Below are 15,637 nucleotides of genomic sequence, written 5' to 3' on the forward strand. Positions count from 1 at the left end.
AATCCTGATACTGCATGATTAATATCTTGCATTGGTTTATTTGTACTTTTTTACTGAGTAGATATTACAGAAATAAAGTATTCTAAAAGGAATTTTTGAACTATTTAGGAGCTTTAAATTTATTTTAGATTTGCTTCAGTTTGGAAAAGTGGTTTAAAAAAAAAGCTGGGGTTAAGATATACGTAGTGGAGTGAAAATGAAAAAATAAATAGCAGTGTTATGTTTACTAAGGACAAAGTTAAAGCTGTGTTTTCAAAGTAATTCATGAGAATTCCCATGAAATTAAAACACATGATCAATTTTGCTGTTTTAAGAAATGACTTCAGAAACACTAATACATTTCACATTTTGGTTAGAAGAATCATTCCTATACTTTTCATTTATTAAAATACACACATACAAAGTTCTGATGAAATTAGGATTAGTTTTACATCAATTATGTTACTGAGATTAGTGGAGAAAGAAATTTTAAACAGGAGCAGTGCCTAGGAAGAAATAATTTTAAGAGGCCTAGTGGACCAAATAAAAAAGAACGTATTTCTGAACCTCTTTATGCAAAGAGATATTGTGAGTTGTGTATTTAAGACAACACCCTTGCTGTTGTGCAAGTAATCTATTTGGCAAGCTCAAATAGGAAATAACTGTGATGCAAAATGGTATGAGTATCACTTGAAAAAAGCTTATAATAAAAGAATTACAGGAATTCAAAAGGAACTTGAACCCGGGAGGCGGAGCCTGCAGTGAGCCAAGATCATGCCACTGCACTCCAGCCTGGGTGAGACTCTGAGCCCACTGTCACTCCAGCTCAGAGTGAGACTCTGTCTTAAAAAAAACAAAAAAGAAATTCAAAAGGAATATGAGCTCCAGTTGTAATTAGAGAAGACTTCATGAAAATACAGATGTGAGATGGTTGTTAAAGGGCAGAGCTTTCTAAAAGTAAAAATAGAGGAAGATGTTTCATGATTTATAGAAAACAACCTAAATGAACCTTATTATTATCTTTCAGTAAATATTTACAAAACGAAAATGCTTTGGAAGTCATCTCATCTGCCCAGATTGATTGTAAGTCATAAAAGCAGTGGTGATGGCTTAAAATGCCTTATAAATCTGAAGCTTATGACGATTCCTTCATTAGGAAAAGATATAGAATAACTCCCTTTTCCTCCATAATGACTGCATTTCATCCCAAACACCACTGCTGCTAGGTATTTCCCTCTCCTCCTTCTGTCTCCTCCTGGGAAGGAGAAGAAGGATCAGCAAAACAAAGGCCCAACAGATTGAAAGCTTCAAGGAAGTAGAATAAACACAGAATATGTGAATTAAGGATTAAAAAGCATTCATTGGATTTGATAATAGAGGTAAATAGGTGACATCAACCAAAACAAGCGAAGCCAATTGTTTCCCCTGTGGTACACAATGCATTTTTTTTTTTTTTCCTGATTCTATGCTTGTGCATGACCCTGTTGAGTAGTACACCAACTCAACAAGAAGGTAGTTATTACCCAGTAACTTTCATTCTTCTTAGGGTATGAAAATTGGCCACTGAATGTTCTGTTCCAAAATTCCCTCAGCAAGTTAAGCTAAATATCTAGATTAAAAGATTATTTTGATTTTAAAATGGACACTACATATCTGGCTTATTTAGTCTGCAGGCACTTTTTCATCTTCCAAAAATGTTCTGAAAAACGAAAAAAGTCTATCATAGACTACTGAGCATATATACTGTAGGGCTTTAATGATTAACATGCCTGCTTCTATTATTAAGAAATCTTCACCAATTTCCTTTTGTAACATCCTTAGCTGCTTCAAAACCAGTACTATTAGGTTTTGGTTATCTCGCCCCAAATATATATATATATATATATATATATATATATATATATATATATATATATATTTGAGTTTTATAAAATATACATACTAGTTGCCTCCTTTTGACTGTAAGAGCACTTAGACTTTAAACTGTGACATATTTTCTTGAGTTAAATTTGACAATACACATTTTCATGACGTTGGAAAGGAACTTCAAATGGCTCTCTAATCTCTTGTTCTTTCTAGGCTACCCAAAAGAGCAAATCAAGTATTTTATTAAAGCTATCAGAAAATGTTTTTTTAATGTCCAAACTGAATTGCCACAATAGAATTTGGTTTATTATTCCTATTCTATAAAGATTACAGGTCATTAGTTATCTGCCTAGATAGCCTCCTCCAAATTATCAAGTTACAAAGTGAGCTCGCACATCAACCATCTATTGCCACAATAATGCTGGCAGCTCAAAACTTAGGTGTAAGACAATAAGCATTTATTTTTGCTCATGAATTTTGAATCAGTGGGCTGGGCTGGGCTAGTCTAGGCTAACCTTGTCCAGGCTTGCTTATCTGTCTACCACCAGCAAGCGAGTTTGGGCTTGGCTGGTCTAAGATGGTCTCACCTGAGATACCTCTCCTCCATGAGGTTTCTGATCTTCAGCCAGGCTAGTTTGGGATTATTCTCATGGCAGAGGTTTGAGAGAGGGAGGTAGGGAGATGGAAGGAGAGAAGGCTAAAACTTGCAAGGTTTCTTGAGACCCAGGCTTAGAACTGGCACAATCGTCACTTTTGCTACATGCTATTATTAGCCAAAGCAAGTTTCAGGGACACTCAGATTCAAGGGCGTGGGAACAGAACTCACCTCTTGATGGGAAGAACTGGAAATTGTACTGCAAAAGGAGTAGATATAGGCAAGGCTGAAGACCACAGTCACTTCTACAATCAACTTACCCAAACTTCGTTGAGTTGTTTCTTTAAATGAAGTAATCCGATATTAATGGTGCTTCCCCTCCACCCCTAAATCTAAGTTGTGCAAACATTAACTCATTTTATCATTGCAAAATACAATTTTTCTTTTTTCTTTTTTTTTTCCAGACAGGGTCTCACTCTGCCTAGGCTGGAATGCAGTGGCATGATCTCAGCTCACTGCAGCCTCAACCTCCCCAGCCTCAAGTGATCCTCCCACCCCAGCCTCCCAAGTAGCTGGGGCTACAGGCACACCCCACCATGCCCGGCTAATTTTTGTACACTTTTGTAGAGACGGGGTTCTCGCCATGTTGCCCAGGCTGGTCTCAAACTCCCAGGCTCCAGTGATCCACCAGCCTCAGCCTCCGAAAATGTTAGGATTATAGGCGTGAGCCATCATGCCTGGCTGCAAAACGTAATTTCAAGAACACTGTTAAACTGAAATTAAGGTTTGCTGAAATTAGATGACAAGTTGAGGTTTTAATTTAAAACCACAAACAGTTGAGAAATATAGAGTTTATGAACTTAGGAGGAAAATGACATAAAAGCTACCTTACACAGTAGACAATATGAAGCTGTGCAATTAAGAGGAAATTATGTAGCTTAAGTGTTTTTTAAATTTTCATTCACTATTTAAAGCCTACCATAGAGTATTTGATAAATTATGATAAATCATTTTATTCAAACAGAAACACTGATGAACTTTTAAAATGAACCATTTATTAAATCAGACTGTTATTCTTAACAGTTATGTAAGTTACATGTATGTTTAAGTCAGAGTATTTCACATGGAAAAGTTTTTAACTCCTATAGGCAAGCAAAATCATATCACACAATATATAAGTGGGAAGGGGATACTGCTAAACATTCAAATAAGGCAAGTATATAAAAACAATAAAACAATAATGAAAAAATTCAAGCATTCCTTTAAGAGAATTCAACACTACAAGCTAAATGTACTTTCTGAGTGTATTCATATAATCAAGGCAGTGTTTCTTCTTTTAAAACATCAGGAAATGGAATAAGGCTCATTAATAGATACAGCTGCCCTCAAGATTTCAATTCAGTTGCTTTCTTTAAATTAAAATTCACAAAGTACACAATTAAGATATATCAAAAAACTGAATCTGCTACTCTAACAACAGCTGTCCATGCTTAATACTTAGTGGTTTATTTGACCAAATTAGTCTTTTCAGGGGGAAGAAAAAGATAAGCCACTGTAAAACATTTAGTTTGAAATGTATGCTAATATTTTCCTTAGAAATCAAAAGTTATGGAGGAAAAGGGTCATTTATTATAAGGAAAAGAAAGCAAAACACTAGAATGACCAACATTTTCAAGGAACAAGCACCACAAAGGACATTTGCATTCAGTTTTGTAATATTTATCAATGCATTTTTCTTACTCCAACCAATCTACTTCATCAAATTCTGAATCATCTTCCGAATCACTATATTCAACAGCAATACGGCGAGACAGGATGGTGGCAACATCATTTTCAATGCGTTCATGTTTAGCTTCCTGTTCACGCTGCTCTTCTACTTTGCGTAGTTGAATACCTGATATAGTGAATCCAAACCATTCATTTAAATCAAAATACTAAATACTAAATACTTGATATTATTAACATTTCTGGAATAAAATCAAATGCACATGAGAAATACTAATAGGAAAAATAAAAAGATCAGAAAAGAATGTGAAGAAATCATACTGAGAGAGGCATTAAATCTTTATGTTATCTGTGTTATTAGTTGGTAAAACTTACCAGGTATCCCAGTAGGTATCTAAAGTTTATTTATCCATCATGGTCTACTATACCTCCTTGCTTACCACCCCCTAAAAAATTAATGAGGTGGTACATTTCTTCTATCATCCCAATGGTCAAATAAATTAAACATTGTTGAATATATTTTCTGTGGCTTCATTATCCATTGTACTTGAGGGAAAGGCACTATTATTCATTCTATATGCTCAGTGCCTGGCCTACAGTCATTGCTTAGGAAATAATGACAATACATGAATGAATATGAGAAGTCTTTCCTTTGTTACTAAGGGAAGAACCTCACTCCTTTAAGGGCATCTGGTAGAGTAAGTGTCATGGATACCCGAAATGAACAGCCTTAACATTGAAGAAAATACTATTCTTAAAGGAGTTAATATACACATTAAGCATAATATAAAGGGTTTTAATTAAATATTCTATAACACAAGTCTGATATATTAAATTTCTCATTCACTCAATAAACATTTTAAGGATACCTACAAAGCATGAAAATAAAATGATCAAATGTGATCTATTTTCTGGAAAATGATTTTAAATATAAGTTGGATATAGCTTTACTTTCTAAAGGCCATTTGTACACAACATGATCACCTAAAATTTTATAAATAAGGAACACATTTTTGTCTTAAATATTTAGAAAGTTTCCAATGCTACTATAGCAATGCTTTTCATGGAGCTGAGAAAATTACCTTTTCGTATTGCTTCCAGTAGCACACTCCTGGCATCACTGATTACAGGTAGGGTTGATGGATGGCGCTTTGGCTCAGAAGCAGGTATAACTTGTGATGGAGGAGATGGAGGCATTAATGGAACATGGGGACCTGGGGCAGTAGATGGAGTTGGATGTAGCCCAGAGGGAGGATGAGCAAGAGCTGTAACTGTGACAGGTGATGATGGTCGAATGCCAGGTGGAGGCAGAGGAGGCGGTGGTGGGGGTGGAGGCAGCCCCTGAACTTCACCTTGTGGGAGTGGATGAACTGGTACAGTTTCACATACTGGGGCAGCTCTAGCTACTGGTGGAGAGGGCTGTACTAGAGGAGGTGCAATTGGAGGAGGAGCTGGGTGAAGAACTCCAGGGGCAATCTGAAGAGGAGCTGGAGGTGGTGGTACTGCTGGAGCTTGCAAAGCAGTGGTTGGAGGTGGAGGTGGGGGAGGCACTGGAGGGGGAGGAGTTGAAGTCATTGAAGCTCTTAATGAGGAAGTTGACAAGGCAGATGGAAGAGGTGGTGGAGGAGGTGGGGGAGTGGGGCTCACAAACACAGGTGTTCTGCCTGTAGCCGGTGACTGAGGGCGATTTTCTATCAAACCTGTAGCAGAACTGAAATGACAAAGAGATTCTAGCAAGTTATTAAAAGAGAAAAGCCTAAAGAGAAAATCTAACCACACAAACTATAAATGACTATCTGTAATTATATCAAAATAGATCCATTAACATGCTCCTATAGAAATTTAACATCTTCAACAGTATTTAGGGAAAAAAAGAACTAAAAGCACATCAACAAAAAAAGTTAATGAGTGGTGCTTTGGTTTGTAATAGTCTAAATAGTCTCATTCTTTCATGCAACTTTTGCATCCACTCAGACATTTTATGCTCACTTTGATAAATAAAATGCTCAATTCTATACTGACAGGAGTCTCTGTAATGACTCAACATTGATCATAATGCAATTTTGTAGCAATACTTGTGGCCAATATAATGTTGTATTTATACTGAAACTATTAAGTCTCATCATATGCTATTTCAGTTACATCAATGACAGCTAATTACAAACCACAGAAAGAAATTCACAGCTCTCTCTTTTCCTGAGGATGGAACATCAAATGAGTCAGTGATAGAAAATTGGATTTTTAACTGAAAATTGTAAAGCTGATCTCTATATCTCTATTAGAAAATTTCCCTAATATTTCTCTATTAGAAATTTATCATTTGGATAATAACTGACAAGATTAAACTTCAAAATAGCTTTACAGAAAGATTATTATGAGCAACTGCCAATCCTCTCTGAAATTCTTTAAGTATTTTCCTTAATACCAAATTAGTATTAATAATCACATCTTTGGTTCCCATTTCTTAGACTGTTACCCACATTCCAAAAAATCCTTAATTTTTCTTAATACACTGCACATGATATGCTTAATAACAACACTATAATAAAATGAAACAGGCTTTAGTCTTTAAATTCTTATTAGCTAAATTTTCCTAGGAGAGTGTGTCAGCTCTAACCAGAAGATTACAAATAATGCCCCATAGACCAAATCAGACCTGCTGCCTGTTTTTATAAACAGAGTTTATTTAAATGCAGACACATTTGTTTATGTATAGTCTATGGTGGCTTTCATGCAACAATGGCAGAATTGAGTACTTGTGACAAAAACTGTAAGCCCTGAAAGCCAAAAATACTTACTATCTCGTCCTTGAAAGAAAAAGTTACTGACTCCTAAGATAAAACATCATATGCTTGTTCCAACATACCTGATACAGGTGGGTATCGGTTTCGCATCTCCTGCTCCATGCATTGGTGGAGGCGGAGGTGGTTCATGTGGTCTGACTAATACCCTTTCCTCAGCTCTAGTCAGAAGCTCACTCATCTGACTAAATGGCAAGGCAGAAAGTGAGTACGATCCATCCATATGATCCACGTATGTCTGAGGTCTAAAAGAAATATACAGTATCAGTGAATTTTTCTTGAATTATTGGGAGGAAAAGTGTTCTACATGAGATATTAAATATTTAAAGTTTATCCTTTCAATGCCAACATTTTAACTATTTTTAAGAAACTTTCAGAAAAGTATTACATTAATCCTGCTTTTAAAACAAAGAATGCTGCTCACAATGTAACCCTTACTTGTTGATTTAGAGATCTACTATGATGACCATCAGTTATTTTATTATTTTATAACAGAATACTAATTCAACTCACAGGATGAAAAGCATTACATACATAATCTAATAAACAAGAAAATAATTAACTTTTAGCAAATTGTGTGGAAAGCTATCTGCCTCTATTTCAGTTTTTTTCTTTACAAGAAGATGCCAATGACAGAAAGGTAGAATAGGAAAATGAGTTTTCTACTATCAGTATATCTCAGTGTGCTCTCAAATGACTTCTAAAAGTCTTGCACCAGAGAGAAAGGCCTCCCCGATACTAACAGCACAGAGGTGGCCAGCTATATTGTTTCTGTCCTTCTGCTGTTTTAAACGTGCAAGGGTACTCAGAAAACAGCTGAGTAACATAGCAACATGTGACTTAGATGTAAGCAAAATTTCAGATACCTCGAACATGTTAAGATTTATAAATATTTACTAGTACATTCTGGGGACAAAGTTGGATTTAACAGATGTACACACAGCAAGTCAGAAATTACTGTATTTAGTGAGCCAGATAAATACCTTAATTACTCAACTGTAGTAGAAATAAATGTGTCTATAATTTTTTAATGTCAATTCTTTCAGTAATACAGATAAATAGTATCTCTCAGATGTATATTTCTCCTAAAATAGGTCAAGATGTTGCACACTTATGGCCCAATAATTTATATGTATATTACTTAAAAGAAAACCTTAAGCTCTTCTCCATTAAAAAATCATATGACTAGGCTGGGCACAGTGGCTCACGCATGCAATCCCAGCACTTTGGGAGGCCAAAACAGGCAGATCACTTGAGGTCATGAGTTCAAGACCAGCCTGGCCAACATGGTGAGACCCCATCTCTACTAAAAATACAAAAATTAGCTGGGCGTGGTAGCGTGTGCCTGTAATTCCAGCTACTTGGAAGGCTGAGGTAGGAGAATCGCTTGAACCCAGGAGTTAGAGGTTGCAGTGAGCCAAGATCACACCACTGCACTCCAGCCTGGGTGATAGAGCGAGATTCTGTCTCAAAACAAACAAACAAACAAACATGACTATACCCAAGTAAATGTCTTCATAGAGAGATGCCAGTTTAATGTGTTTGCTGGTAGTATGTTATTTAGTTAGGGCCCCTGGCCACTGAGAAAGGAAAAAGACCTATTCTTTTCTACAAAAGGGATGAGTACTTTTGTTTGAAAGTCCTAATGTATCTGAGGTGGGTGATGTGGCAAAGAAAGGAAGACAGGGGAAAGCAAAAGGAACAAAACAGAACCCCTTCTTCACTCCTATTTTATATGCAGTAAATCAATAGTATTTCAAAAAAATCCCAGACCCTACACTTCCATTACAAAATTCTAGCAGACTGTGCCCAAAATATTGAGAGACTATTGAGATTTCACACTAAAGCTAAAACAACCCTAAAGATCAGCCACTCCAACCACCTCTTTCTACAGATGACAACTAAAGTCCAGGTATGAAAATGACCTGCTCAAGGCCTGACTTTAGTAGGCCCACAGCGGTAGGGATTTTGAAGTAATCTCTATATTTATAACAGGGTCTGCCTGTTCAACAGTTTAGGACTCAAGACTTAGAAGTACAGATATTACAAATAAAGCCAATGTTTTATCATTTTTTTAAAAAAAACAAAAACAAAAGTAAAGAAACCTTGTTTCAAAATGAGAGGCTGGACCATTAGCAACTTCAATATGCTTATGTAAGAGATTAGCATCATCTTCAGCCAGCTCTGGACCTTGGGCCAGCTTCTGCCATTCTCGCCGCCTGTCATGAGGTGCTCTTGGCACTTTTTCTGGTTCATGAGGACGATCTAGATTTTTCTGCTATAACAGATGTATTGAAACAAAGTCAAATGCTTAAGTGCTAATTTTTTTAAAAAGAGGTTATAACAATCAAAATAACATTCTAACATCAACACTAAAAAAGACAATGTCATCGTAATATAGTAAAAGTAACACAGAAATGGTTCACTTGTACATTCCGAGTTAAATCTTAGCCAGTGTGCTGCAGTGCCAGTTTCCTGCCATGTTTTGTTTAACCCCTAATTCGAACTGATGGCGCCAGACACAAAATAGTACGCCTAAAGAATACAATTTGAGGTCAGAAAGTCTTTCACATGAAAAAAGATTCATGAACCCTTGCTCCACAGGCATTAGTTTGAAATTTCTACCATTAATGGCATTGCCTACCTCTAATCAAAATGTAAAAATGTACTAAGGTTATGTTATCTGGGAAGTAACTGATTAGTTAGCCAACACATTAGAAAAAAATTCAATTATCTAATTAACCCATAATAACTATATCACTCAACAGAAAACATTGTCTTTAAACAATAAAACAAAAAGTGATTCAAAACTGGGGGAGAAAGTATAGAAAGGGCTAGAGTAAGTGTAACAAATTCAAATGCCCAAAGCGGCCAAGCGGATAACATACATGAACGAAGTCAGTCGGGTGTAAGATGGGGCATGTGGTGAGCTAGACAGATATGTCCATCTCAGGCACTCTAGTTCCAAAATTTAAAAACCTCTGTGTTTGGCAAATGAAACACTCCCTACAGGCATAATCTGGCTTGCCAGTCACTAGTTTGCAAATGTTAGCTAGAATACTGGGTTACCATCTAGCAAAGAAGACAATACGACGGCATTATACAGGGATTAGGGGAAGCAGAGATAGTTACAGGAGAACCAGAGAAATGATAAAGACAGAACTTGCCTCCTTCATAATTCAGCCTAAATCTAACTTTGCTTCAACCTTCTGTGTTTTCAGTTATCATTAACATGAAATATAAAGCAGATAGAAGTGAATTTTATTAGAAAGTGGAAAATGACAACAGAAATAACAGAAATTTCATGTGAATATAATAACCTCTCCAACACATTTAGGAGAGAAACGTTTAGGATGTGCTCTGTAGCCAGAAAATATTAGCTTAATCTACATTACCAATATCTGTACAAGATTCCATTGTTCCTTCTTACCAAAATGTTCCTCTCTTCCTTGGTCCACCTAACTAACTCCTATCTGTTCTTCAAGATTCATTATAAGCTTTGTTGGAAGTGTTTACCCTGGCTGCTAGCTAAAGCAGATGCTATTTTGTGTTATCTAAACCCTTTATGCATACCTCTGCTACGGCACTTATTATGCCATACTCTAATAACCTAATTGCTCATCTGCTCCCCATCAGACTATGTTCTTTCTGTGGAGTCGACTTCAGTATTTAACTATATGGACCCAATAAAATAAAACTGTCAAAATACAAGATTAATGAAATTCAATATATGCAACAAAACACAAATATACAAAAATTAACCTCAATTTTTTAATCTCTTGTAATACCTTCTGCTTCCTCTTTTCCTTCCTCTTATCCTCTGTATCTTGCAACATTTTTTCTTTCCATAGATCAAAGAAATATGAAGGATTGGTATAAAACTTCAGACCTTCTTTACCATCATCTCTGAAATGTATCAATTAAAACACACATTAGTAAGACTTAGGCACTCAGAACAGAAATAATTTCACTAAAATGTTTATCCTCTTATATCAATAAAATACAGCTCCTGTTAAAATATTGACAAAATAAAATTGAATATTGCACCAATAGAAAATTTCTCACAAATCTGAGGAAACAAAGAAAAGAGGAAAACCAGATGCTTTTCTGAGTTAGTACTAATACTTCAAAGTACAGCTGGGCAATTTTCATCCCTAACTTCTGCTGAATCCCAAATTTTCTCAAAAGTCCTTTGGGCAATTCCAATAATTACAAATAGCTCTGCCAAAGATAAAAGCCTGAAAAGACAATAACATCATCTAGAATATAGAAATTTTGAAGTTTCTGCCAATACTATGATTTATCTTACTAAATCCAAAATACATCACGTAATAGTCATTCTAATAGTCACATTTATATCTAATGATCTGCACACTGACTTATAATTTCAAATAACTCTCTAAATACTATTTTATTCAGGATGTGTCATACATCTTAAATTACCCATTTAACAAACCACGTGAAAGAACTTCAAAAAAAGGTTAAATAATTCCAGATTTTATTCAAAGTGGTAAAAAGCATTTTAAGGTACTACCTATTCATTATATAAGAAGTTAATGCACACAAATCAAGAGTAGACGAAACAGGCCGGGCGCAGTGGCTCACACCTGTAATCCCAGCACTTTGGGAGGCTGAGGCGGGCGGATCACGAGGTCAGATGGAGACCATCCTGGCTAACACAGTGAAACCCCGTATCTATTAAAAATACAAAAAATTAGCCAGGCTTGGTGATGGGCACCTGTAGTCCCAGCTACTCGGTAGGCTGACACAGGAGAATGGCATGAACCCGGGAGGTGGAGCTTGCAGTGAGCCTGAGTGACAGAGCGAGACTCTGCCTCAAAAAAAAAAAAAAAAAAAAAAAAAGAGTAGACAAAACAAGCAAAAATTATAACGTTTATTTTGTTAGAAGGACAGAATTTTGAGCTTTTTCCATTTGGTTAAAAATTAAATTAAAAGGACAATAATGACTCCTTATCTCTTTATATTAATAAGTTTACCAGTGGCTTTTCTTAACTTGTCAAAACAACTCTTTTGAATAGATGTCTTTTGTATGCCAGAATCTTAGGAATTCATCCAGTGAATAAAACAAAGGTTCTTCCAAAGGTGGTGGACAGAGAGGGCTCTATGTGTTGGCTAGAAGCCCAATGAAATAAAGAATGTTTGGGGATTTAGCATTTCAATCTGAAGTCTGAGATAAATAATAGGGCTACCATTTATTAACCTACCTACCTATAAGGAGTGAGTATATTGAGAGGTGGAGGCTGTTCACAAACATCGTACGTCTCCTGTAATGGAATAGGCAAAGTCTTGCGATCAAAAAGCTGCTGGTCTTGAATTGTAGAACTTCGGAAAGCTTTCCTCATTGTTATATCTTGCAAAGACACTGAAACAAAAATCAAGAATTCATTTTATTTTATTTTACTAAGATGATTTAACATAAGGGCAAATTCATATACTGTATTTGTCTAAAAGTCAGCACGGTTCAAGAGGTTGTGACCTTAGTGGCTTATGAATCAGAAACCACATTATAAATGTTCTATCATTATATTTACCCTTATCATTCTGCGCCTAATTTCCCAATCAGATAGGTTTTAATTAACCTTTGATTTCTAGGGCTCAGAAGGCCCTAAAGACATCTGAAACATATCTACATTTCAACCAAATATACCTTTTTCTTTCTTCTACCTGCCATCATGGGCCCCCACCAACTTAGGTTCTCTTCTCCTATTAATCTTCTTTTCCATCTCCCTTTATTCCTTCTTTTTAGCTTACATCAGTAACTCTGAAAGGAATTACTTACTTATTAGTGGCACTGTGGGTTAAACACGCTGTTAACCTCTACACTACGTATGCTATAAATCTTTTGTGTGTACTATCAAGTTAAAACAAACTTTACTGTAAAGGAAATATTTTTAAGTATTGGATGATCTATATTATTCTTTTTAACTTATATTTTATCTGTACTATAAGGATTTCTACCTAACTATAAGCTCTTGAAGACTCAGACTATCTTATACATTAGTATTCCCAGTAACTAGCACAGCCCCATCACATATGTGATGATTTAAAAATAACTTCATTTATTTTGAACTGTGCAGCATGTTAAAATAACAAATATACAAAAATGCTGCATTCTTAATTCTTAGAGTGATTTCCTGATATTAAAAAATAAAGTAGTTTCTTAGATATTTAATATGGCCTTAAGTATACAGACAAATACCCTCATAGCAAGGTCAGTATAACAATCCTAACAATTCTTTTTTTTTGAGACAGAGTCTCACTGTGTCACCCAGGCTGGAGTGCAGTGGTGCGATCTCGGCTCACTGCAACCTCTTCCTCCCTCCTCTTCCGTCCTCCTCCTCTCTCCTGCCTCAGCTTCCCAAGTAGCTGGGACTACAGGCAACTGCCACCACGGCCGGCTAATTTTTTTTTTTTTTTAATTTTTAGTAGAGATGAGGTTTCACTATGTTGGCCAGGCTGGTCTTGAACTCCTGACCTCGTGATCTGCCCACCTCGGCCTCCCAAAGTGCTGGGATTACCGGTGTGAGCCACCACGTCCGGCCAACAATTCTTAAGTTATCCTTCTCCCTAAAATAATTTTCCTATCATCTTCTCAAGTAAATTCACTCAACATGAACACGGGACCAATGGCACAGGTGGTGCAATAGGCTGGCTCTGCAACGGCAGCACCATAACTGCATTTCTAGCAACTCCACTGCTGCATGACCTGTAACACACTTATAAATACTAAAATAAAATTCAGAGAAGCAAAAAGTTTTTCCCCACTGTCACTAAAAAGTGGCACTGGAGATACAGTATTTAATGAGTACATACTATATGTGCTAGATGGTTTCACTAACTTTCATTTCATTTAATCTTTATAATTCAGTAAGATATGAATTATTCCATTTTGAAATATTACAAGAAAGCCAAGGCTAGGACATAGTATATAACTGACCTGAGGTTAAACAGTTAATAAACAGAAGAGCCAGAACACAGAAGTCAGATCTGTTTGCCTTTAAGGCTAATTTTTTTGCCACAATACCACACACACTGTTTTCAGGCTCCTGCCAGAGTGGCTTGTGTTTTCTGCAGTCAAAGTGGATCAATTCTTGCCACTCTCCTACCCCACTTATTAATCAATAAGTATGTAACTAAGATGAAACCTAGTGTTTAATCTCCCCAAACTTCCTTGGTAAAGGATATAAGAAACATGTAAAGTAATAAGCATGTTGTACTTTTCTACCTTCAACTCCTCCCATTTATCGCTTGTCTATAAACTGACCATTGTGGTGAAGCCCCTTCCACTTGCCAGCAATAACATCTGATATTAATAAAATAGAATTATAAAGCAATAAATCGGTATAATGTTTATAAACATAATTGACTTAAATATAATTGTACAAGTCTTTGTTTAAAATTCATTTAAAAATATTTTCGAAATTGATAGTTTTCAGTTACTACAAAATGGTTAAAAAAAACTGATACCACACTATGCAATTTAGTACTGTACACATGATGTTATTTTTTTTGAACTCCCACTGAATTAAAAGACCAAGGTTAAATAACTGAAAACTCCTTCAATACAACCTCTCCAAAACAATTTCAAATGAAGTAGTTCAGCTTTTAGATTCTGAATTCTTCCCCCACTGCTCCACAAAATTTTAAAGGAAACTATGTATAATTCTGACAGTATAGTTGTTGAAATATTAAAATTTGTTTTTTAACACAAACATCTTATTTACTGTTATCTGTATTTTCACTTTCAAGTTTAACGGTGGTTCTAAGACATTTGTTAAAATGTAACAATATTTTGAAACTAAATGTTGACTTTTATTTCTGTTACATATGAGAACTGCCCGTGTATTTCTCTATTATTTGATGGCATAAATTTATATTTAAGTTAGAAATAGTTGAGCTATCTAAAAAACAAATTTTGGCTATAAATTATATATCTGAAAGCATGACCATAAAGTATTTTTTCATCACTAACAATGATTTTACTTCAAGAATTCCATGAGGTGTAATTAATGTATTGATACATGCACATGTTTCAAAGGACACCACCAAGAAAGACAACCTAAAGAATGGGAGAAAATATTTGCAAATCATTATTTGATAAAGGATTTAGATCCAAAATATACACAGAATTCCAACAAGTCAAAAATAAAAACACAAATAATCCAAATTATAAATGGGTAAAGGAACTACATAGACATTTCTCCAAAGAAGATATACAAATGGCCTATAAGCACATGAAAAGATGTTCAACATCATTAGCCATCAGGGAAATATAAATATACATTATATAAATTAACCTTGAAAACATTATGCTAAACGAAAGAAGTCAGTCACAAAAGACCACATATTGTACTATTCATTCATATGAAATATCCATACAGACAGATCCATACAGACAAATCCATATAGGCAAATCCATACAGACAGAAAGATCAGTGATTGCTAGGGGTTGAGCTGAAGGGGAAACAGAGTGACTGCTAATGAGTACAGGGCTTCTTTCTGGAGTGATACAAATACTCTAAAATTGATTGTGGTGATGGTTGCATAACTTGAATATACTAAAACTGAACTGTACACTTCAACTTTAAATGGGTGAACTGCAAGGTATAGGTAGGTTGTGAAATATATCTTAATAAAGCTATTTTTTAAG

The 15,637-nt window shown here is 35.5% G+C and overlaps 1 protein-coding gene across 4 annotated transcripts in view; it reads right to left on the reverse strand.

Annotated features, from left to right (window-relative positions):
• Positions 1-3,473: 3,473 nt before the first annotated feature.
• WASF1 (WASP family member 1) overlaps positions 3,474-15,637 on the reverse strand; it is a 73,563-nt gene continuing 61,399 nt past the window's right edge. For 2 of the 4 annotated variants that reach the window (XM_077999282.1, XM_015137590.3), the window contains exons 4-9: positions 12,196-12,349; positions 10,755-10,872; positions 9,072-9,241; positions 7,032-7,211; positions 5,248-5,876; positions 3,474-4,334 (exon numbers count right to left, since the gene is read on the reverse strand). In XM_077999282.1, coding sequence (XP_077855408.1) covers positions 4,177-4,334; positions 5,248-5,876; positions 7,032-7,211; positions 9,072-9,241; positions 10,755-10,872; positions 12,196-12,349 — 1,409 coding nt within the window. In that variant the 3' untranslated portion in view covers positions 3,474-4,176. Of the gene's footprint in view, positions 4,335-5,247; positions 5,877-7,031; positions 7,212-9,071; positions 9,245-10,754; positions 10,873-12,195; positions 12,350-15,637 lie in introns of all 4 variants that reach the window. The other 2 variants (XM_015137589.3, XM_015137587.3) reach the window with 1 other exon arrangement.

Source organism: Macaca mulatta, chromosome 4, assembly GCF_049350105.2.
Source record: "Macaca mulatta isolate MMU2019108-1 chromosome 4, T2T-MMU8v2.0, whole genome shotgun sequence".
In the NCBI taxonomy this organism is placed as follows: domain Eukaryota; kingdom Metazoa; phylum Chordata; class Mammalia; order Primates; family Cercopithecidae; genus Macaca; species Macaca mulatta.